The following is a 17,868-nucleotide window of genomic DNA, read 5'->3' as shown; positions in this document are numbered from 1 at the left end:
AGCAAAACAAGCTGGTGCCTAGGGCGGCAAAATCTAGGGGGCGTCCCCTGCGGCCGGGGGCGGCGGCAGGGTGGGCCGGCGGACCTGCCGCAGTCATGCCTGCGGGAGGTCCACCGGAGCCCTGGGACGACTGGACCTGCCGCAGGCATGACTGCGGAGGGGGCGCTCGTCCTGCAGCTCGGCTGGACCTCCCGCCGGACCCGCGAACCGTCCGCAGCCGCGGGAGGTCCAGCCAAGCCACGCGGGACCAGTGGTCCCTCTGCAGTCATGCCCGCGGGAGGTCCGCTGCTCCCGCGGCTCCCGCGCATAACTGCTTGGGCGGCCAAAAACGTAGAGCCGCCCCTGCTCACAACTATTTCTAGGTTCCTTTTTTAAAACCTGTTTTTGTTTCAGATTTGTCACCCCCCTACTCACTGTGTTCAACAGGGTTCCACTGGCATCTGGGCTGGTAACAAATGGAGCACCACTGAATGCTGGTGACTGACACCCTGAAAGGCCATGACCCTGAAGAGTGTCCTGATGGGTGCTTCATCAGTGGCTGGCTTACTTCCAGCTTTGACTTCCCATTTAGCAAGGTAAGCCCAGCGCATTAAATATTCTCTGAGTAAGCATTTCATTGAAAACTCAATGTTACATGTAGCCTAGACAAAAAGGCTGTCAAACATAATAGCCAAGAAGGGGTGAGGTGGGCAAACAGAACACAAAACAACCAATTGCACTGTCCAAAAATGAAAATCTACTGGCTTTTTGTCGACCATCTGTTTCTACTGCTGATAATTTATGCCATTAAAACCAGAGGGACATATCCTCAGCTGATGGAAACTAGCGCAGCTCTGTTGAAATCAACGGTGCTATTACATTGATTGACACCGGCCGGCATAGTATGTAAGTGAAAGAAAATGGGGCAAAATCCTGCCTCACACTCACTCATTCCTGTGCTGTGGAAAGACCGAAGCACAGCAGACCCACTGTGAGGGTGAGAAGGAATGGAATGTGGACAGGTCAGTGGAGATGTGTGGGCATGGCTTGTGTGCCTGACAGGGTTTGTCTATGCTGCATTGTAAACCCTGGGCTGTGGGACCTGGGCTTGCAGACTCTGTGTTGTCAAGCCTGTGTTTGAGCACCCATACTGCATGGTAAACCTGGGTTTACAATTGCTGGACCCAGGTCTCACAGCCACATTCACATGTCCATACTGCACAATGCAGACTGTCTGACTCAGTCTGTGGCTTGAGATGCATCCACAATGCAAAATGATAGGGCTTGGACCTGAGTCTCAGTGGACTTGGACTCTGACCCATTCCCCCAGCAGGGTTGTAGGACCTGGGTGCTTACAGACTCAAGTCAGAATGATGGAAGCAGCCCGGGGTTGGGCTCAAACCTGAATCAGAGCCAGGATACGTGTGCAGTGTAGACATACCCTGAGCCATCAGTCCTGTGGAAGTGATGTTACCGGTTTCAGTCACTACAGCCTAGTATCTGCAATGTAACTATGGGGAAGTTCCAAGCCCAGTCTCTTGCCCACTTCCAACCACCATTTCTTCACATCACTTATGAGACAGACTTTGGGCAAGTGTCATGACTGTCATCCATGGGGATCTGGTAATGAACTCAGAACAAGTTCTTTCATCTGTATCTATACAGGTAATCATACTGCATCCATGATGGCATACACACATTCCTGTATGACACAGAGAACAAAGCTAATCAGTGAATCAAATATATTTATAGTACTCAAAAGCCATGTTGTAATAAAGCTTATACTAAAATATGTATCAGTAATTGGATTCATTAAACTTTAGAAGAAAACAAATGAAATAAATGAGTCAATCCTGCTATAAGGCTATTTTTAGTATTCATATGTGTGTTTCAGTGCCTCTCGGTTACTGAGTATGATACTGTGAAGAGTTCGTAGGGCTGGGGCAATTTTATTTTTCTAGGGGGAGGAGGAAATGGTGGGTGGAGGTTTTGCTGAGCCTCCTATTCCTCCCACTCCATCTTTAATTACCAATGCCTTAAATAAACTTTCTGACTGAGGGGGCTAGAGGCAGCATGAATGCTGCTCTGAAGTTGGCCCACACGGTTCACTCAAGGATGATGTGAGGGTCTTCCTTCTTCCCAGGAGAGAGGTATGGCCTTCGTACCAACCACCATTCCTACTAGGTTGGGCACTCAGGACCTCAGTGCAGATCCTACTGCAGAGCAAGCTGGGAATTTTCGATCAGAAGGATTTTCCAACAGAAAATGCAATAATTGATTTTCCTTGGGGAAATTTCAGCTTTGCTGAAAAATGCCAATTGGACATTGGGAAACATCAAAATGATGGCTCCCCAGCTTGGGGCTTGGAAGTCTCTTGTCAATTTCACTGGTGTAATATTTTTAACTTAATCTTCTAACAATTTAATGAGGTAGGCTCCAAAAGTCATATTCAGGCATCTGCTTGATCTTAAAAAGAATAGCGCACTCAACAACTCACCTTGCGGTTGTGTCCTTATTTAGGATGATTTTTTGTTTTAAATGTGACATTTTTATGGGAGGGGAATTTCCAGTTTCCAACTAGCTCTATCCTACTATTTTGCAGCATGTTGAGCCATCACTATGCATTGACCATGTTACCTAAAGATAAAGGTTGGAATAAGATTTACAAAAATGGGAGCCTACGGTTAGGCTCTCACATCCATGTTTAAATATATAGGCATCAATCTCCCTCAAAAGTGCTGAGCACCCAACAGCTCCCATTGAGCTTAATATGAATTGTTGAATGTTCAGTACTTTTGAATCAGGCAAGTTCCTGAATATGCAGGGCGGCTCTAGACATTTCGCCACCCCAAGCATATTTGTATTTGGACTTCAGTGGAGTTACACCAATGTGAAGATCTGGACGGCTGTATCTTTTAAAGACATGAATTTTGAATTATCACACCAATGCGGCTTTGAAACCATTAGCAATTTAGTAACTTTTCAATAAATCACAAGTGAATTACAGACATTGAGGATGTCTTATAAGATGGACTTATCCAAATACAAATATTATATCATTTTAAAAACCATTACACATCTAATTGGTCAGGAATCCAAAATGGCCACTACTACAGAAATGTTGCAAAATTTGGCTTTTTGTAAGTGTTATTATTATTCACTTCAGGCTAGATCCTCAGCTGGTACAAATGTCCGTTGCTCTGCTGACTTCAGTGGAGTTACACCAATGTGAAGATCTGGACGGCTGTATCTTTTAAAGACATGAATTTTGAATTATTACACCAATGCGGCTTTGAAACCATTAGCAATTTAGTAACTTTTCAATAAATCACAAGTGAATTACAGACATTGAGGGCTGTTGAATTTTAAAATGTCTATGTTGTATACAAACCTAGACACAAGAAAATAAATACTTTGTTGAAAATAACAAGCCTCATACTATGTGTGATACTCTGACCTTTCTGCATATATGCATAACTAAGAGTATGTTGTAAGTTAAAATCAGGGCTTACTCGGTATGAACAACAAGTAAGCTACAATGAGTTTTTCCTTAAATGTTTATCTCTGTAAAACATGCAATCAGACTCAATGAAAAAAAAAAGTTGCAAATGCAGTCTTGAAACATTTTAAAGAACCTCATTAAATGTTCTTGAGGATTTGATCCTATATTTATATAAAAAAACAACCCTATTCATATCATGCAATTGCAATAAACGTATATAAATTTCTCTAGTGGACATGCATATAAAGAAAGTAAAGGATTCTATAGGTAAGAATAACTTATGCTCCTGAAGTGGAGTACAGTAAGAGATTTTTAGAAAATAGCACAGGACCCAGTTGTGTATTGCACGTAAAATGTTGCAAAACAGCATCCCTTTCTGAAGCTTCTACTTTACATATGTGTGAGACGTGCCTGGAGAGAGACACTCTCTTTGAAGTATGTCAGACTGCAGCAGAGCTTTGTCTAGGCATTTCAGCTTAGTTTACAATAATACACAAAGGCTGAAAACAGAGATTTGATGCCAGAATTTAGCCCACTCTTTAAAAAGTGTCCTTGTATTTCAGCAATCTCTTCCTTGCACATTAGGGGCCACCTCACTGTCTAACCATTTGGGCCTTGTCCACCTGTCATTTGTATTTGCATAAGCTCGTCACTATGTCCCTCATGCTCTGAAACAGGTCTATGATTGTAGAGACAATGCACATACACACCAATACCACAGGTGTTTTTCTTACACACCTCATGCATTCACCTTGATTTACATCGTCCCTGCCTTCTGCTGCTTGCCTAGTTTTAGGACAGAACTGGTAAATTTTATTACACACAAGCATGAAGTATGGCAAACACTGTATAGTTCAAGCAGTGTGGGATGTATGGGGCAGATGGAGTGAAATTCATCCCTGTAGCAAGGGACAGCACAAAGCCATGACACTGCTAAGAGCTTACAAATACCGATCAAATACAATAGGGGTGAAATTCACCCCTGTGCAGAAGGCCCATGCAGGTCTATGGATCACATTAGGCCTGATTAAATATTATTTCAAAGTTTTAAAACTGGGGCTTGAGTGGTACACCGAGCTTATTCTGGCCTTCTGCGCAAAAATTAAATTTCTCTTGGAAGAATTCCTTGAGTGGTTTGAAAAGGATATACTTTTGATAACAGCCTATCACAGTCACATAAGCAGTAGATACACCTTATGCTGGCCCTCTGCACTGAGCTGGGTTTCACCCTCGCGAAGCATCTGTGCTATTCTGCAGAAACCCCACAAAATCTACAAACTGCATTATGGAGAATAAACAGACATTGCAAACATCCAATTTTCAGGAAGATTAGCCAACACAGCAGTTATCCATATAAGCAAGAGAATGGTGGAATGAATATTCTGCTTTTTGTGTATTGATCATTTATAGCCATTAAACTGAAATCCTGATCCCACTGAAGTCACTCACTGGGAGTTTTGCCATTGATTTCAATAGGGTCAGGATTTCATTCCCATGTTTTGATCATTTGGCTCCACCTGTCATCTTTAGCAGGGTCTGTCTTCAGGCCCTGAGACTGTCTCAGTTTCCACTTCTTCCCATGTAATCAGACTTCACATCACAGATGTTTTTTCCCATTAACTCTCCTCTTTTCAAAAATCTGGGTTATTAACATAAAGCTCAAAACAAGGTATCTTCCACTCACCCTTCCTAACTGGCTCATACGTTTGATATTGGATTCTTAGTTCGGTGCCTGCTGAGGTTTTCCTCCTGGTTCCTGCTCCTTGCAGACTTCTCTCCCAGGCCTTCCACCTAAGAGCTCTGGAGAGTTACTCAGCCTAGGCCGCCTCCCTAGCCCGTTCCTGACTTTCTTCCCACTCTTTGATGGACCACTCACTCCCAGATCTGCTCTTCTTAGAGTCTTCCCAGGACTGCCCTTATCTCCCAGCCAGCCAGGTTTCTAGTCATATGATCCTGGTACTTTGGTCCCTCAACTGAGGAAGCAGCCTAACCCCTTAAAGAGTCAGCTCACCCTGTGACAAAACATATTCCTCCAAGCATTGGTGTTTGGGTTCTGAAATTACACATGTACAATAAGTCGTGTTAATTTGCATTAGACCATCTTTTTAAAAAAAAAATTCTTACTGTGTGAACACATTACCAAATTGTGTTGTATGAATAAATCCTACCTATGTGCATATTATAACAATTACATTCAACAATGAGTTATACATCAGCCGACCTGCTTCCTAATCAGAATGTTGAAGATACAGCTGATATGCTATTATCAAAAGTACATCATTTTCAAGCTATTCAGGGAATTCTTCCAGTGTATTTGATCAGTCTATTTAATTTGCCAGATCATAGGAGGCATTTATTTGTCTTTAAAGTATTTTAACCATAAGTATAAGAAAAAAGTATTGTTTAACAATACACTTGGGAACATGTATTTGGATACAGAAAATTAGCCAAGGTGACTATGGAGTAACAATTGTACACCTTGAAGTGATGTAACTTTAATAACCTTTTTAATCACCCACAAAGTCAATTACTGAAGGTTAAAATTAACCCCCCATGTGCAGTGGACACACATGGTCTATGCATAAATTGAGTATCAAAGCCCTCAAAATGGGACTGAAGTTGTACATAAGCTTTGTGCGGGCTCTCTGCACAAAGTTGAATTTCATCTGAAGTGAATAATACACATTAAGGGGTGTTTTTTTGTTTTGTTTTTACTTTAAATAACCACACTTTTCAGTCGCTGCAGTCCCTTTGGGCCAAATTGTACTCCCACTGAAGTTAATGGATTTTGCCATTGAATTCAAGGTCACTTTAAAAGTGAAACAAATCCCAAACAATTCTGACAGCAGATTAACAAAAAGGACTGCAATCTACTAATGATGTCAAGATAACTGTATTCTGAAAGGCCTGAGCTACAAATAATGAGCAAAAACCTACAAATCCACCCTAGAAAGAGTTCCCTTTGACTTGAATAGAAGTTCATCATGTGGAAGACTTTCAGGATCAAAATTTCCCCACCAACGAGTTGTTCCATAACAGTCTTGAAATAAACTAAATTATTTTTGGTAGTTGTTTTTTTCCTATGCTTCTCTCAGATAATCTTGTATCAAATTAAATATGCCAGAGGGCAAAGGGACATGCTCTATGAGGTTTAATCCAAAATCCTCACGTTTTTCTAGTTTTAAATATTGTGATTGATATCCAACAAGTAGAGTGAATTGTACACCACACAGGGAGAATGGGAATAACGTATTGCAATAGCCTTTGGTCAGCAATGCCATCTCATAGCACTTGCATTTCATTCCTGTGATTCCCAGCCAGGACATCATCAGAACCTCACCATATGCGGAGTCTTATAGCTCTATCCTCAGTTTAATTATTTCCATAGGCACTGACACACACACACACACTACTGTTTGGATACTCTGGGGACATGTTACCGCACTTCCTAGGCATTTCCTAGGCCCCTTTCTTGCTCTACCATTGCTAAAGAGCAACGTGTGAGGAGACCTGGGTATCATTCCCAGCAGCGGCAAACTACAGACCTCTGCCTCCTAAGGGGCTGCAACGTACCAGCCTGCAGCCGGCTCCTTCCCCGGCCCCGATCGGTGGGGGGAGGAGGAAGCAGTTCAAAGACATGAACGAGGAGCTGGGCAGCCTAACCCCCCCCCACACACACACGCTGGCTGGCCCCGGCTCCCCACTAACTCCGGCTCGGCAGCCGCCCAGCGCAAGGGCAACGTGCAGCTGCCCTGGGCTCACCCAGGCGGCGGCGCCCGCCGCGGCTGCGTTACTGGGAGAGACTGTGCCGCTGCGACAGGGGAGGACGAGGCTGGGAACTGAAGGAGGCTCAGTGAGCATGCGCCGCCAGAGCCACTGACTATGTTCTCAGTCCAGGTACCAAGGCAAAAAAAAAAAAGGCAAAAAAACCCCACTAGCAATTTATAGCCAGCAGACGCTGTAGTGTGTGTGGCTCTCCAGCACCAACAGGTAGGAGGAGAGGGGCTGGGGGGGGGAGCGTTGGGGGCACAGTGCTGGTGCAGCTGCAGGTTTTGGGGGAGGGGGAGAGATCTGCCTCCCCAAGGGTGGTTTTTTTTTTTACTAAACTGCATAATGGAAGTGCCCACAGACAATACATCTTCCGCTGGGCTCCGTCTGAGCTCCCCAGAGCTGGGCAGGCTTGGCAGGCTCAGGGCAAATGGGTCTGCAAAGCACGAGCAGCACCCAAGGCGCCCTTGCAACCCAGAAGCAAGTCTCCCCCAGCATCGCTGGGTATGTGTGTGCATGTATATCAAGCTGTGTGGAGAGCAGAGGGGATAACGAGGGGGAAACGGCGGCCGGGCGGGGAAGGGGGGTTTCATGGTTTTAAAACGTTGCCATGATCTGATCAGCCTCTGTTTACACAGCAGTAATCAGGCGCTTTGTGGATGGTAAGAATGGAAGGATTCTAGTGGAATTCAGTGTGAATCTCCTTTGTACACCCGAGGTGGCATAGGAAGCACTTCATGTGAATAACGGAGGAGCCTGATCATACTTGCAGTGGCTCTTGTCCCTGGGCTTTGGAAAAGCAGCAGGCAATTTTTGATTGTATTTTATTTTTTATTTTGCATGAAATGTATTCAGATGCAATTCACCCGGAGAATTAGTATAAATTGTGGAGTCCTAATCGACTAAAGGAAGATCTGTTCATTATACGTTTATTTAAGCACAGCCAAATACAACCCTTTCAAAGGAAGGGAATTATTTCTTGGGTGTGTTTCCTTTCTCTCCCCCCCCCCCCTTCAATGTTTACGTTTACCAGGGTTTTAATAATAATGTTGGGGCTTTAAAGATCATGTTGATTTGTAATAATAAAAGGGGGCAGAAGAAGGGGGAACCTTTAAAGCACACTGCTGTTTTCTGTCTAGCATCCGTGTTTATTTCAAAGCCTAAATGACAAAATGAGGGTTTACAGGGGGAAAAATAATGAATACCATTTTCGTTTACAATGTTCATGAGATAACACTGTGATTAATGTGCTTTGGTGACTTGAGTTAAAAAACATAAATTCTGCAGGGTTTCTTTGGGTATGATCCATATCAACACAGCAGCTGCCTCTAAAACATTGACAAATATGTAGAAGTAAAATAAATGTAGGTAATGCCAAATGTAAGTGGTCTTTTAGGATTTCTTTTAAGATACCAGTGATTATTTCCTGGAGGTATGAACTGGGGATCATTTTATTCATAAAGCCTTTGAGGCATGAACTATAAAATTGTATATTTTACCAAATATAAGGTGTACACCAAATATGATATGTTTGGTCAGTTCAGGGGCTGTAAACAAGCCAAATCTATGAAATTCCAAATAAGCCAAAATGCTATACAAAAAGTGTGCAGGTCAGATAAAAAATGTCTCATGGTATATAAAAACAAATAGTACACAAATTTACAACTTCATTTGGGTCCCCATAAATTAACATCTGTGTTAGCACTTTCTGACATCATTACTTGTTAACTTAAGAACTGATAGCTTGATTTTTTTTTCAGATATTTTGATGGCATGACAAGTCAGAAAGAAGAAAAGAGGATGTACTGTATGACTAGACACAAGATCTGTTCTGTTTGTGGATTACATTTGCAGTAAGATGTATGGATCTATTTTTTCCTTGTTCTTATATATAGATCATAAGACTTGACTGTGGCAATATCCATATCATCCATCCATCTATGGCGAACTACAGCCATGCAGCTGACAACATTTTACAAAATCTCTCTCCTTTAACAGCCTTTCTGAAACTGACTTCATTGGGTTTCATAATAGGAGTCAGTGTGGTGGGTAACCTTCTGATCTCCATTTTGCTAGTCAAAGATAAGACCTTGCATAGAGCTCCTTACTACTTCCTGTTGGATCTTTGCTGCTCAGACATCCTCAGATCTGCTATTTGTTTCCCGTTTGTTTTCACCTCTGTAAAAAATGGCTCTACTTGGACGTATGGGACTCTTACTTGCAAAGTGATTGCCTTTTTGGGGGTTTTATCCTGCTTCCACACTGCTTTCATGCTGTTCTGCATAAGTGTCACCAGGTACTTAGCTATTGCCCACCACCGGTTTTATACAAAAAGGCTGACCTTCTGGACTTGTTTGGCAGTTATCTGTATGGTGTGGACCCTTTCTGTAGCTATGGCTTTCCCCCCAGTTTTAGACGTGGGCACCTACTCATTCATTAGGGAGGAAGACCAATGCACCTTTCAGCATCGTTCTTTCAGGGCCAATGATTCTTTGGGATTTATGCTTCTTCTTGCCCTTATCCTCCTAGCCACACAGCTTGTCTACCTCAAGCTGATATTTTTCGTTCATGATCGCAGGAAAATGAAGCCAGTCCAGTTCGTTGCCGCGGTGAGCCAGAACTGGACTTTTCATGGTCCTGGAGCCAGTGGGCAAGCAGCAGCTAATTGGCTGGCTGGATTTGGAAGGGGTCCCACACCACCAACCTTGCTGGGAATCAGGCAAAATGCAACTACCACCAGCAGGAGAAGGCTACTGGTCTTAGATGAGTTCAAAATGGAAAAGCGAATCAGCAGAATGTTTTACATTATGACATTCCTCTTTCTGACCTTGTGGGGTCCCTATTTGGTAGCATGTTACTGGAGAGTTTTTGCAAGAGGGCCTGTCGTACCAGGGGGATTTCTAACGGCCGCTGTCTGGATGAGTTTTGCCCAGGCTGGAATCAATCCTTTTGTCTGCATTTTCTCCAACAGGGAGCTGAGGCGCTGTTTCAGTACAACCCTTCTTTACTGCAGAAAATCCAGGTTACCAAGGGAACCTTACTGTGTTATATGAGGGAGCATCTGTAAATCTCTAGCCTTGTAAAACACTACCCTTTCTCTGCTAAGCAATTGTGGCCTGTAGCCATGTCTTGAGAAGAAAATCAAGAATGGGAAATCAGCAGCTGTAAGGATTTGGGCAACATTCTGCAGTCTTTGCAATAGCTCACCTATAATCCTATTTGAAACCCAAATGTGTTCCTGCTGACCACTGGTGAAGGTTTGTAATTAAGAACAAAGGACTGAACCACTGCCCTGAATTCCTTTATGTGGTTGAAATCTAGATAAGGATTGCAGATGCTAAGTATCAGTGCTAAATGCTGTGTATATCACTACATAAAATAAGACCATCAAAATGATTAGCAATGGACATCTTAATAAGTTAAGTTGATATGAGGTTAATGTGTTGATAAAACTAATTTTAGACATCTGAAGACGTTTAAAACATTTCAGACAATTATTGTTTTGCAAAGACTGAAAATTGGGGACTCATAAGTACCGTAACTAATTAAAGATGTGCCATGCATTATTGGATTATCACACTGACAAATCTGTTTGCCTTGTGAGTGAGTTTTGGGGAGCATTCCAAAGCAGTATTTTTGTTCAAATTAGACTTTACTCTTTTTTTCCAAATATATTACTCTTTCTAAATACCATTTCCTTAACAGTGAAATTACTAGCATTCAACTGTATTCTGTGGTTTTTGCTGATTTGGTATAAAGTTTATTGGACTCTTATTTATATTTTTTAAAAAGCTAGATATCAGTCTGTTAGGCAACGTTAGCCTAGGTAATACCCAGTCATAATTGAATGGTCATAATTATACAGAATAAACACATGTTGCCTTAAAGGGTTATCTAGTATCTTCCATTTTGTTTAGCAATGAAGCAAATAAGCAAGGAAAATTGAATCAGTAACTCTGGTCAGTCATTTGGGAGTGCATGAAAGATCACATAATCCTCTCTTTCCTTTTTACTGCTATGGTTCCCAAAATCGGTATGCACATCACTGGGATGATATGATATTTTTTCTAGGTGTGCTGCCCATTCTAGTTTGCTCTGAGAAACACAGGCAGTTGATGTACGTTTATATTTTAAGACAGCTGTCATAGGGAGACCGCAGCCTTGGTATGATATCTTGCACAATTTGTGAAGCATTTATTCTACTGAAGGCACAGTCTTGTTTATACTTTCTGCACATTTTGGTGTATTGGTTGTTTTAAATTATTTAAGTTTTAACTTGTGGAAGCATATAATATGATTTCTAGTATTTTAGAAATACATTAGAGTCTGTGAGTCTTTCCTTCTTTAAGGTACAGATGTGTGGATTTCAATATAAAGTTGCATTTGCCAAAATTTACCTGTGTAGCCTGTTAATTTTCTTGGAATAAAATTTTACATTTTTTCCAGTTTTATACAGTTAACCTTTTTTATTTTGTCTAGTGAGCTAGCATGAGATTTGAGAATGTAGCCATTATGGATTATTATTCTTTGCAGTCATTGTATTCCCAAACTGTAAATGCATGAATGATGGGGACCGCAGGATTGATAAATGATATTATCTACAATAGCACTGTTGTGTAGTTTATCATAATTACCCCTCTATCTATTCTAAGATGTCAGTTATATTTAAAGGTACAACACAGTATTAGACAAACTTAACAGTTTAATTTTGGTAAGTGTATATATTTGAAGCACAACATCATGAGTCTGTCAGACATAAAGAATGTTGGTTTTCTTAAGATTTGAAAGAAAAGACTAGTAGTTTTAATTAAATATTGGTGTACTCTGTCATTGTAGTTTTATGACCAGCCAGTAAATCAAATATACACAAACAGCAGTCAGTAACTGAAATGCTTAAGTTTGTATGATAACATTATACAGTATGTATGCAGCGATTCAGAGAGCTGTGTCTATATATGATCAGACAACTTGATCACAGATTTTTAGTGAGCAATCTGTTTATTTGACCTCACTTACACTTTATACCAAGGTTGATTGGTTGAGGGGCATAGTTTAATATACAGATTTGAAACAGAAAAATCACTACACTAATGATTCATCATTGGTACAGGAATATTGCAGATCATAATTTGAAATGGGACCAAGAAACTTCTAGCAAAAAGGCTTTTTTATTACACTGAAAAAGGCTTTGAAATTAATATAGCTAAAAAAATTATCTAAGATAGCAAAATGGAATAAAAAGTAAATTATATGTTGAGAAAAATTCTGGAAGTTGTCCCACTTAAGTTTACTAAGCATTTGATTGGCAATAACTTCAGTCTGAGTTCTATAAAATAGTAACCTTTACAAGGAAAATTGATATTACATATTGTAATAAAGATGTACATATACATAAATCTGTAAATAAAGTTATAGTAGTAGATATAATAGGTTCTGACGATTAGCCAGATAGTTTTCAAGTAAGATACTTTCAAAAACCGCAGATTCAGGCCTGGGCGTGGCTCCTAAGAAAGTCAATTGGTATTTACCCATTAATGTAATTTGGTAGCAGAAGCAGACTCCAAAATTTCTATAATGCTCTGATTCTGGAATACTAAGAAGGCTGTATTTACCGTGCAGTGGGGAAAAAACTATTTAAAATTATTTCCCTGGAAATTTTGCAAACAGTAAATGTTGTAAATTAAAATAATAAACAACAAACAAGTCTGAAAGCAAATTTTTTTTGCTAAATATTATATGCTAATATTAATATGCTTTGTTATACAGTTTGATACAATTCTTTGGACTTTACCTAAACATACATAGTTGCGTTATTACTTGACAAGAACCCAAAACTATTTTCAAAATGACATTAGTAAGAGGTCCTATGTCAGAGCTACTTCCTTTTATTCTGTCCCATTATAAAAGAACAAGGGGACATTCAGTGAAATCAAAAGGCAACACATTAAGTTATGTTTTATGCAAGATATAAATGCTCTGTGGAACTCATTGGCACATGATGTTATTGAGGCAAATATCTTAAATAAGATTTCTGTGAGGATTATATGCTTACATGAATTAAAATAGCATGTGCAGTTATTGTAACTTGTCATTTTGATCCTGGTTAATGTATCAACCTCATGCTTCAGGGTATAAATTGATGGGACTAAGAAGATTCTCTCCATGTTACTGCACAGTTGTCTGGGTTCAATGTGGGGGATTTTTGCTTTCCTCTGAAATTCAGGGTTTAGGCCACTGCCAGAGCCGTGACAGTAGACTAGAAGAGTTACTGGTATAACAATATCATCCTACTGTACATCTGCATTTACCTTTTATTCTCACACATTTAACTTAAAGTTAGCCATTTTCATTTTAATCTTATTGACGAAGTAGCGGAGGAAATCACCTGGAACAGGTTCCTTCAATCAAAGTGTCTCCAGCCCCACTCCCTTCCTCGCGCCTAACTGCCCTTGTGAGCCCTTGGCAGCCTCCCTATTCACCCCATTTCCAGCTAAGATGTTTCATTTCCTTAGTCTCTCTCTGCTCCGATTCCTGTGCTCTTTTAGGAGCATCCCACCGAGTCCTCCACCCTTCTGCCTACCCCCATCCAAATAGTGGATTCACTTGCTGCAGCAACAGGCCCCAGCCATCTGGATTCCCTTCCTGAAGAAGACCATAGCAGGCAGTAGGGCCCCTGTACCTATTGCTAGTAGCTTTCAGAGCTGTCATTTCCCATTTCCTGGCTAACAGGATCTGGTCTCTGTGCCATGGGGCTTCAGCCAAGAAGTAGGTGAAACAGAAAAGAAAAACTTAAAATAAAAGTAATTTTCCCCCCAAAATAAAGGAGACCATAATTATTGTTCTACTGCCCAGGAGACATCTGATTTTGTGAAGTCTTAGTTTAAAAACACATTAAGTGGATAAAAACATCCAGCTAGCAAATGAAAGCAACATTTTGTACAACTACAAAATATTCTTATAAAACAGCTTTCAATCAATCTTTAGACCTGGAGGGCATAGGAGACCAGTGTGTTGATCCCCTTTGAAGTGTGTTGTGTTTGTTCACTTGCATTGTCTTTGCTCTGCCTTTTATGCATAAGAACATTTACTTTTATTAATACAAGTCCACTGCTGAAGCAGCATGTTATTACTGATGGGTAAAGAAGCTAGTTCTATGACTTTCGCAGAGGTGAATTAGAATGTGTATTTTGACTAGAACATTTGTTTTTTATAAATGGTGACTAAACGTTTTGGGTTACATAGTTATACAATCTTACATACCATGTAGTGAACTTCCTTCTTATTTATATTCATTGAGCACTATTTAAGTGCATGTTACAGCACTCCTCTAATTGACTTTTCAGAGGAAGAGGGAGGATGTTCATCCTAAGATATTGTTCTCCATGATTACAAGTCAGTATAAAACCCTTTCCTACTAATTATTGCAGTGACTTTCAGTGAGAAGGGTTCAGTGCGCTCAATTTGATGAGTAAGGGTCATAAATTGCCCTCCACTGATGAGACGATATGGCACTGTGCAATGCATATTCCAATCCCAAATCAAATAGCTTGTATAATATACAACGATTTTCCTAGAATGACCTGGAAGTATCTCATGTGCTTTATATCCAAAGAAAGGGAGCTTCTGGATCACAGTCTTTAGCTAGCTAACATGTGTGTATGTTAGAGATTGCCTTGTTTAGCAAAATGGTATCAGTATGTAAAAAGATGTTGACCAAAGAAGTGATGCAGTAAAGAACATGGATCTTTCTTTATTGTCTAAACAGGAAGCATGGTCTTATAGTAAAAACAATATTTAACCTTTTGAAATTAAATATATCTGGTTATCCATGTACTGCATACAATTGAAATACACCTATTAACAGAAATAATAATGATCAAGATTTTGAAAAGTTACTAGTGGTTTTGGGTGCCTGACATGAGACACCTTAAATGGGCCTTGTTTTTAGAGGGAGGAGGGAGGGAGCGGGTCTGAATCTACTGAAGTCAAAACCTGTACAAATATTAGGCAACCTTCTATCTCAAGAGGTTGTGCCTAAGTATCCCCAAATGAAGTGAGTAAACTTCTGCTCCACCTTTGTTAGGAGGCCACTTTTGTTAAGCAACCAAATCTTGTTGATCCCTTCATTGGTTGCTTAAAACAGATTTCACTTTTTAATGATCCTAAAAATCCTGAGTGTGAAATAATATACTTGACTTTCTACTGTCGTGTCACAATTTTGTTGCATTGTTATATTTAAAATCTAAGTCAGACAGCAAAGCTAATGATTGAAGAAAGGAGTGAACCAATGATAGTATAAAAACACATGCTTCATGCAATCTCATATCCTCACTCCCTCTCTCATTTTAAATGAATGTCAGAGTTACACATTTAAGATCAGCTCATACATTCTGTATTCAAGCAAAAATCCTATTGAAGTTATAACAGTTTTACTTCAGTGAGGAATGTAGGTTTAGGCTTTGAAATATATTAAAAATAGTCAGAAATGTATAATGCACAAGCTCAGGTTCTCATAGCAATGAAAAAAATGTTAACTCAGTCAGATTACATGTTCTGTATATTAAAGAATGCATTTAAAAGCCTAGCAATCCCAACTATCATGTACCAGCATGTATGTGCTGTATGGGAATTTAATGTTGTTATGAGAATCTTATGTATTTTCTGACTCTTTATTTTAACCTGGCAAATTCAGGGCTTGCTAGTATGAATAGTCAGAGGATTGTTCACAATAAAAAGCCCTACATCAGTGAGTGTTAGCAGGTCAGTCCCTTAAAATGGACACCAACTGAGGCTGCCCTGGCACATGTGTGCAAGAGGGGGAATAGGGCAAGGAAGATTTCATCTACACCCTCATCCCTTGTGCAATGGCCAGCCACAATCCCAATCCTTGTGTTCCCATGATGGCCTGTGCCCCACGTAAACCCTGTTTTGAGGGATTTACAAGGAGCATAAGTCTAGCATTAGCTCTCTGGATATGGGTGAATGCTAATCTCTCCACAAAGCAACATCAGCTCACCACCACCACACCACCCCCACCACCACACCACACACACACTTTCTTTTAGAAGGGGAAATTATCTCAGCCAGTGATGATATATTCTGCTGTCTGTTGAAAAGTTGAAGAGTGGATGCTTTGTGTGCTCTTGTATCCTTGAACGTGCTGGAGAGGACTGCCATCTTCCCTGCCCAGCCCAGCCCAGCACTACCTGAGCAGCAACTATATTTGTATTTGCTTTTACATCTTTTGCATGAGTATGAGATGGAGATGGTTTGCATTTGTGTTTTGTTTTATAAAGCGTAAAAATATGCATATCTAGGGCACTAACTCTCAGGGTAAGTGGTGGTGTGTGCATTTGCATATTTCTGTAAACTTCTGCTCTCTTACATATACACAAGCCCTACTTCTGAGACAATGGTATTATGCCTTTCCTTACCTCATGACCATTCCCCGTGAAGGCTCCTCAGCTTTGGGAGGACTCTGGTAGGAGAGCATAAGGATCAGAAATACATACGTAGCTGCTGGGTTATGTTTTATGGTAATTACTGGGTGGGGCACCCAGAGAAGTCTGTTTGGTTCGCTGTAATTTAATAATCAGTCAAAGGACACCTAGCGCTCCTTTTGATGGAATGAGTATATACATGAAAAGTAAACACCAAAAAGAAAAAAATTCTATAGGTTTTCAGATTACGCACTCTGCCATAACTGCAGCACTATAGCCATAACATAACGACCGACCTAATAAAACAAAGTTTCACTGAGACGTAATTGCTTGCAACTTTTGGTTCCAATTCTGTACTTGCTACTCAGTAAAGAATGCAAGATCTTTGTTATTTCAAAATAAATAAATAAAATTGCTCAGGCTGTCCAATCCACTAGTCCTCAGTGAGGGCCAGCCACAGAAGGACTTTAAAAGTTCAGCCATTTCTTAATTTATTTTTGTGCAAAGATAGTCTGTTGATTTGTATTCAATGTTGTGTAAGTGTGTGTGTGTGTGTGTGTGTACACACAAACAGCTAAAGGGACTTAGCTCAAACTTTCCAAAATAATTCAGTTTAGCTGAGATGGAAGGTTTGAGTCCAAAAGGAGGACATATTATGAGTAAGTAAAAACAGTTGAAATGAAAGGAGAGGGGCAAGCTTACCTATAGCTTGTTAATGTCTAATCTGTAAGTGATATTTTTGGTTTCTTTTGTGAGCCCTCCTGCTCCCCTAACTAGATGCCTAAGTGGGTGTAAGGGCTACTTGCATTGCCAGAGGCTATGAGGGGGGTTCGGGGAATGGCACCACCGAGCTGTTCTTCCCCATCCTGCACAGGTTTGTGGGGAATGACTGAGCACAGGGGGAAGCAGAAATTACACTCTGCTTCCTGCTTTGTTTCTTGCTAAGCCATGCCATCTGAGGTCTTGTTCCACAAGCATTGTTAGGTCACAAAGCAGCTTTTTCAAATGGCATTTTTGAAAGTTTTCATAGAAAATGTTTCTGAGTCAGCAATTATCTCTGGAATTTCAGTGAATCATTTCTATTTTTGCTAAGAAAAATGAAAAGTGTGATTAAATAAGTGCAGAAGTTTGTCCTTTTCTGCACCTCAGTGTAGGGAACTTCCTGGGGGTTAAAAGATA

The 17,868-nt window shown here is 40.5% G+C and overlaps 1 protein-coding gene across 2 annotated transcripts; it reads left to right on the top strand.

The window, feature by feature from the left end:
- The first annotated feature begins 7,307 nt into the window (after positions 1 to 7,307).
- On the top strand, positions 7,308 to 11,529 carry GPR85 (G protein-coupled receptor 85). 2 transcript variants are annotated; one of them, XM_039498899.1, is made up of 2 exons: positions 7,308 to 7,378; positions 9,010 to 11,529. In XM_039498899.1, the coding sequence occupies exon 2, from the start codon at positions 9,190 to 9,192 to the stop codon at positions 10,300 to 10,302; it is 1,113 nt and encodes a 370-aa protein (XP_039354833.1). In that variant the 5' UTR covers positions 7,308 to 7,378; positions 9,010 to 9,189; the 3' UTR covers positions 10,303 to 11,529. The 2 variants fall into 2 exon arrangements, with proteins under 2 accessions (XP_039354833.1, XP_039354824.1); XM_039498890.1 differs by having other exon boundaries at positions 7,358 to 7,471.
- The last annotated feature ends 6,339 nt before the right edge of the window (positions 11,530 to 17,868 follow it).

The sequence above is a fragment of the Mauremys reevesii genome, linkage group 1 (genome assembly GCF_016161935.1).
Source record: "Mauremys reevesii isolate NIE-2019 linkage group 1, ASM1616193v1, whole genome shotgun sequence".
NCBI lineage: Eukaryota > Metazoa > Chordata > Testudines > Geoemydidae > Mauremys > Mauremys reevesii.
The sequence above is the reverse complement of the archived record's forward strand: the minus strand, read 5'-3'. Positions and strand labels throughout refer to the sequence as shown.

Excerpts from the sequence above, each read along its gene's own strand:
- GPR85 (XM_039498899.1), top strand. The coding sequence starts at position 9,190 with ATGGCGAACTACAGCCATGCAGCTGACAACATTTTACAAAATCTCTCT.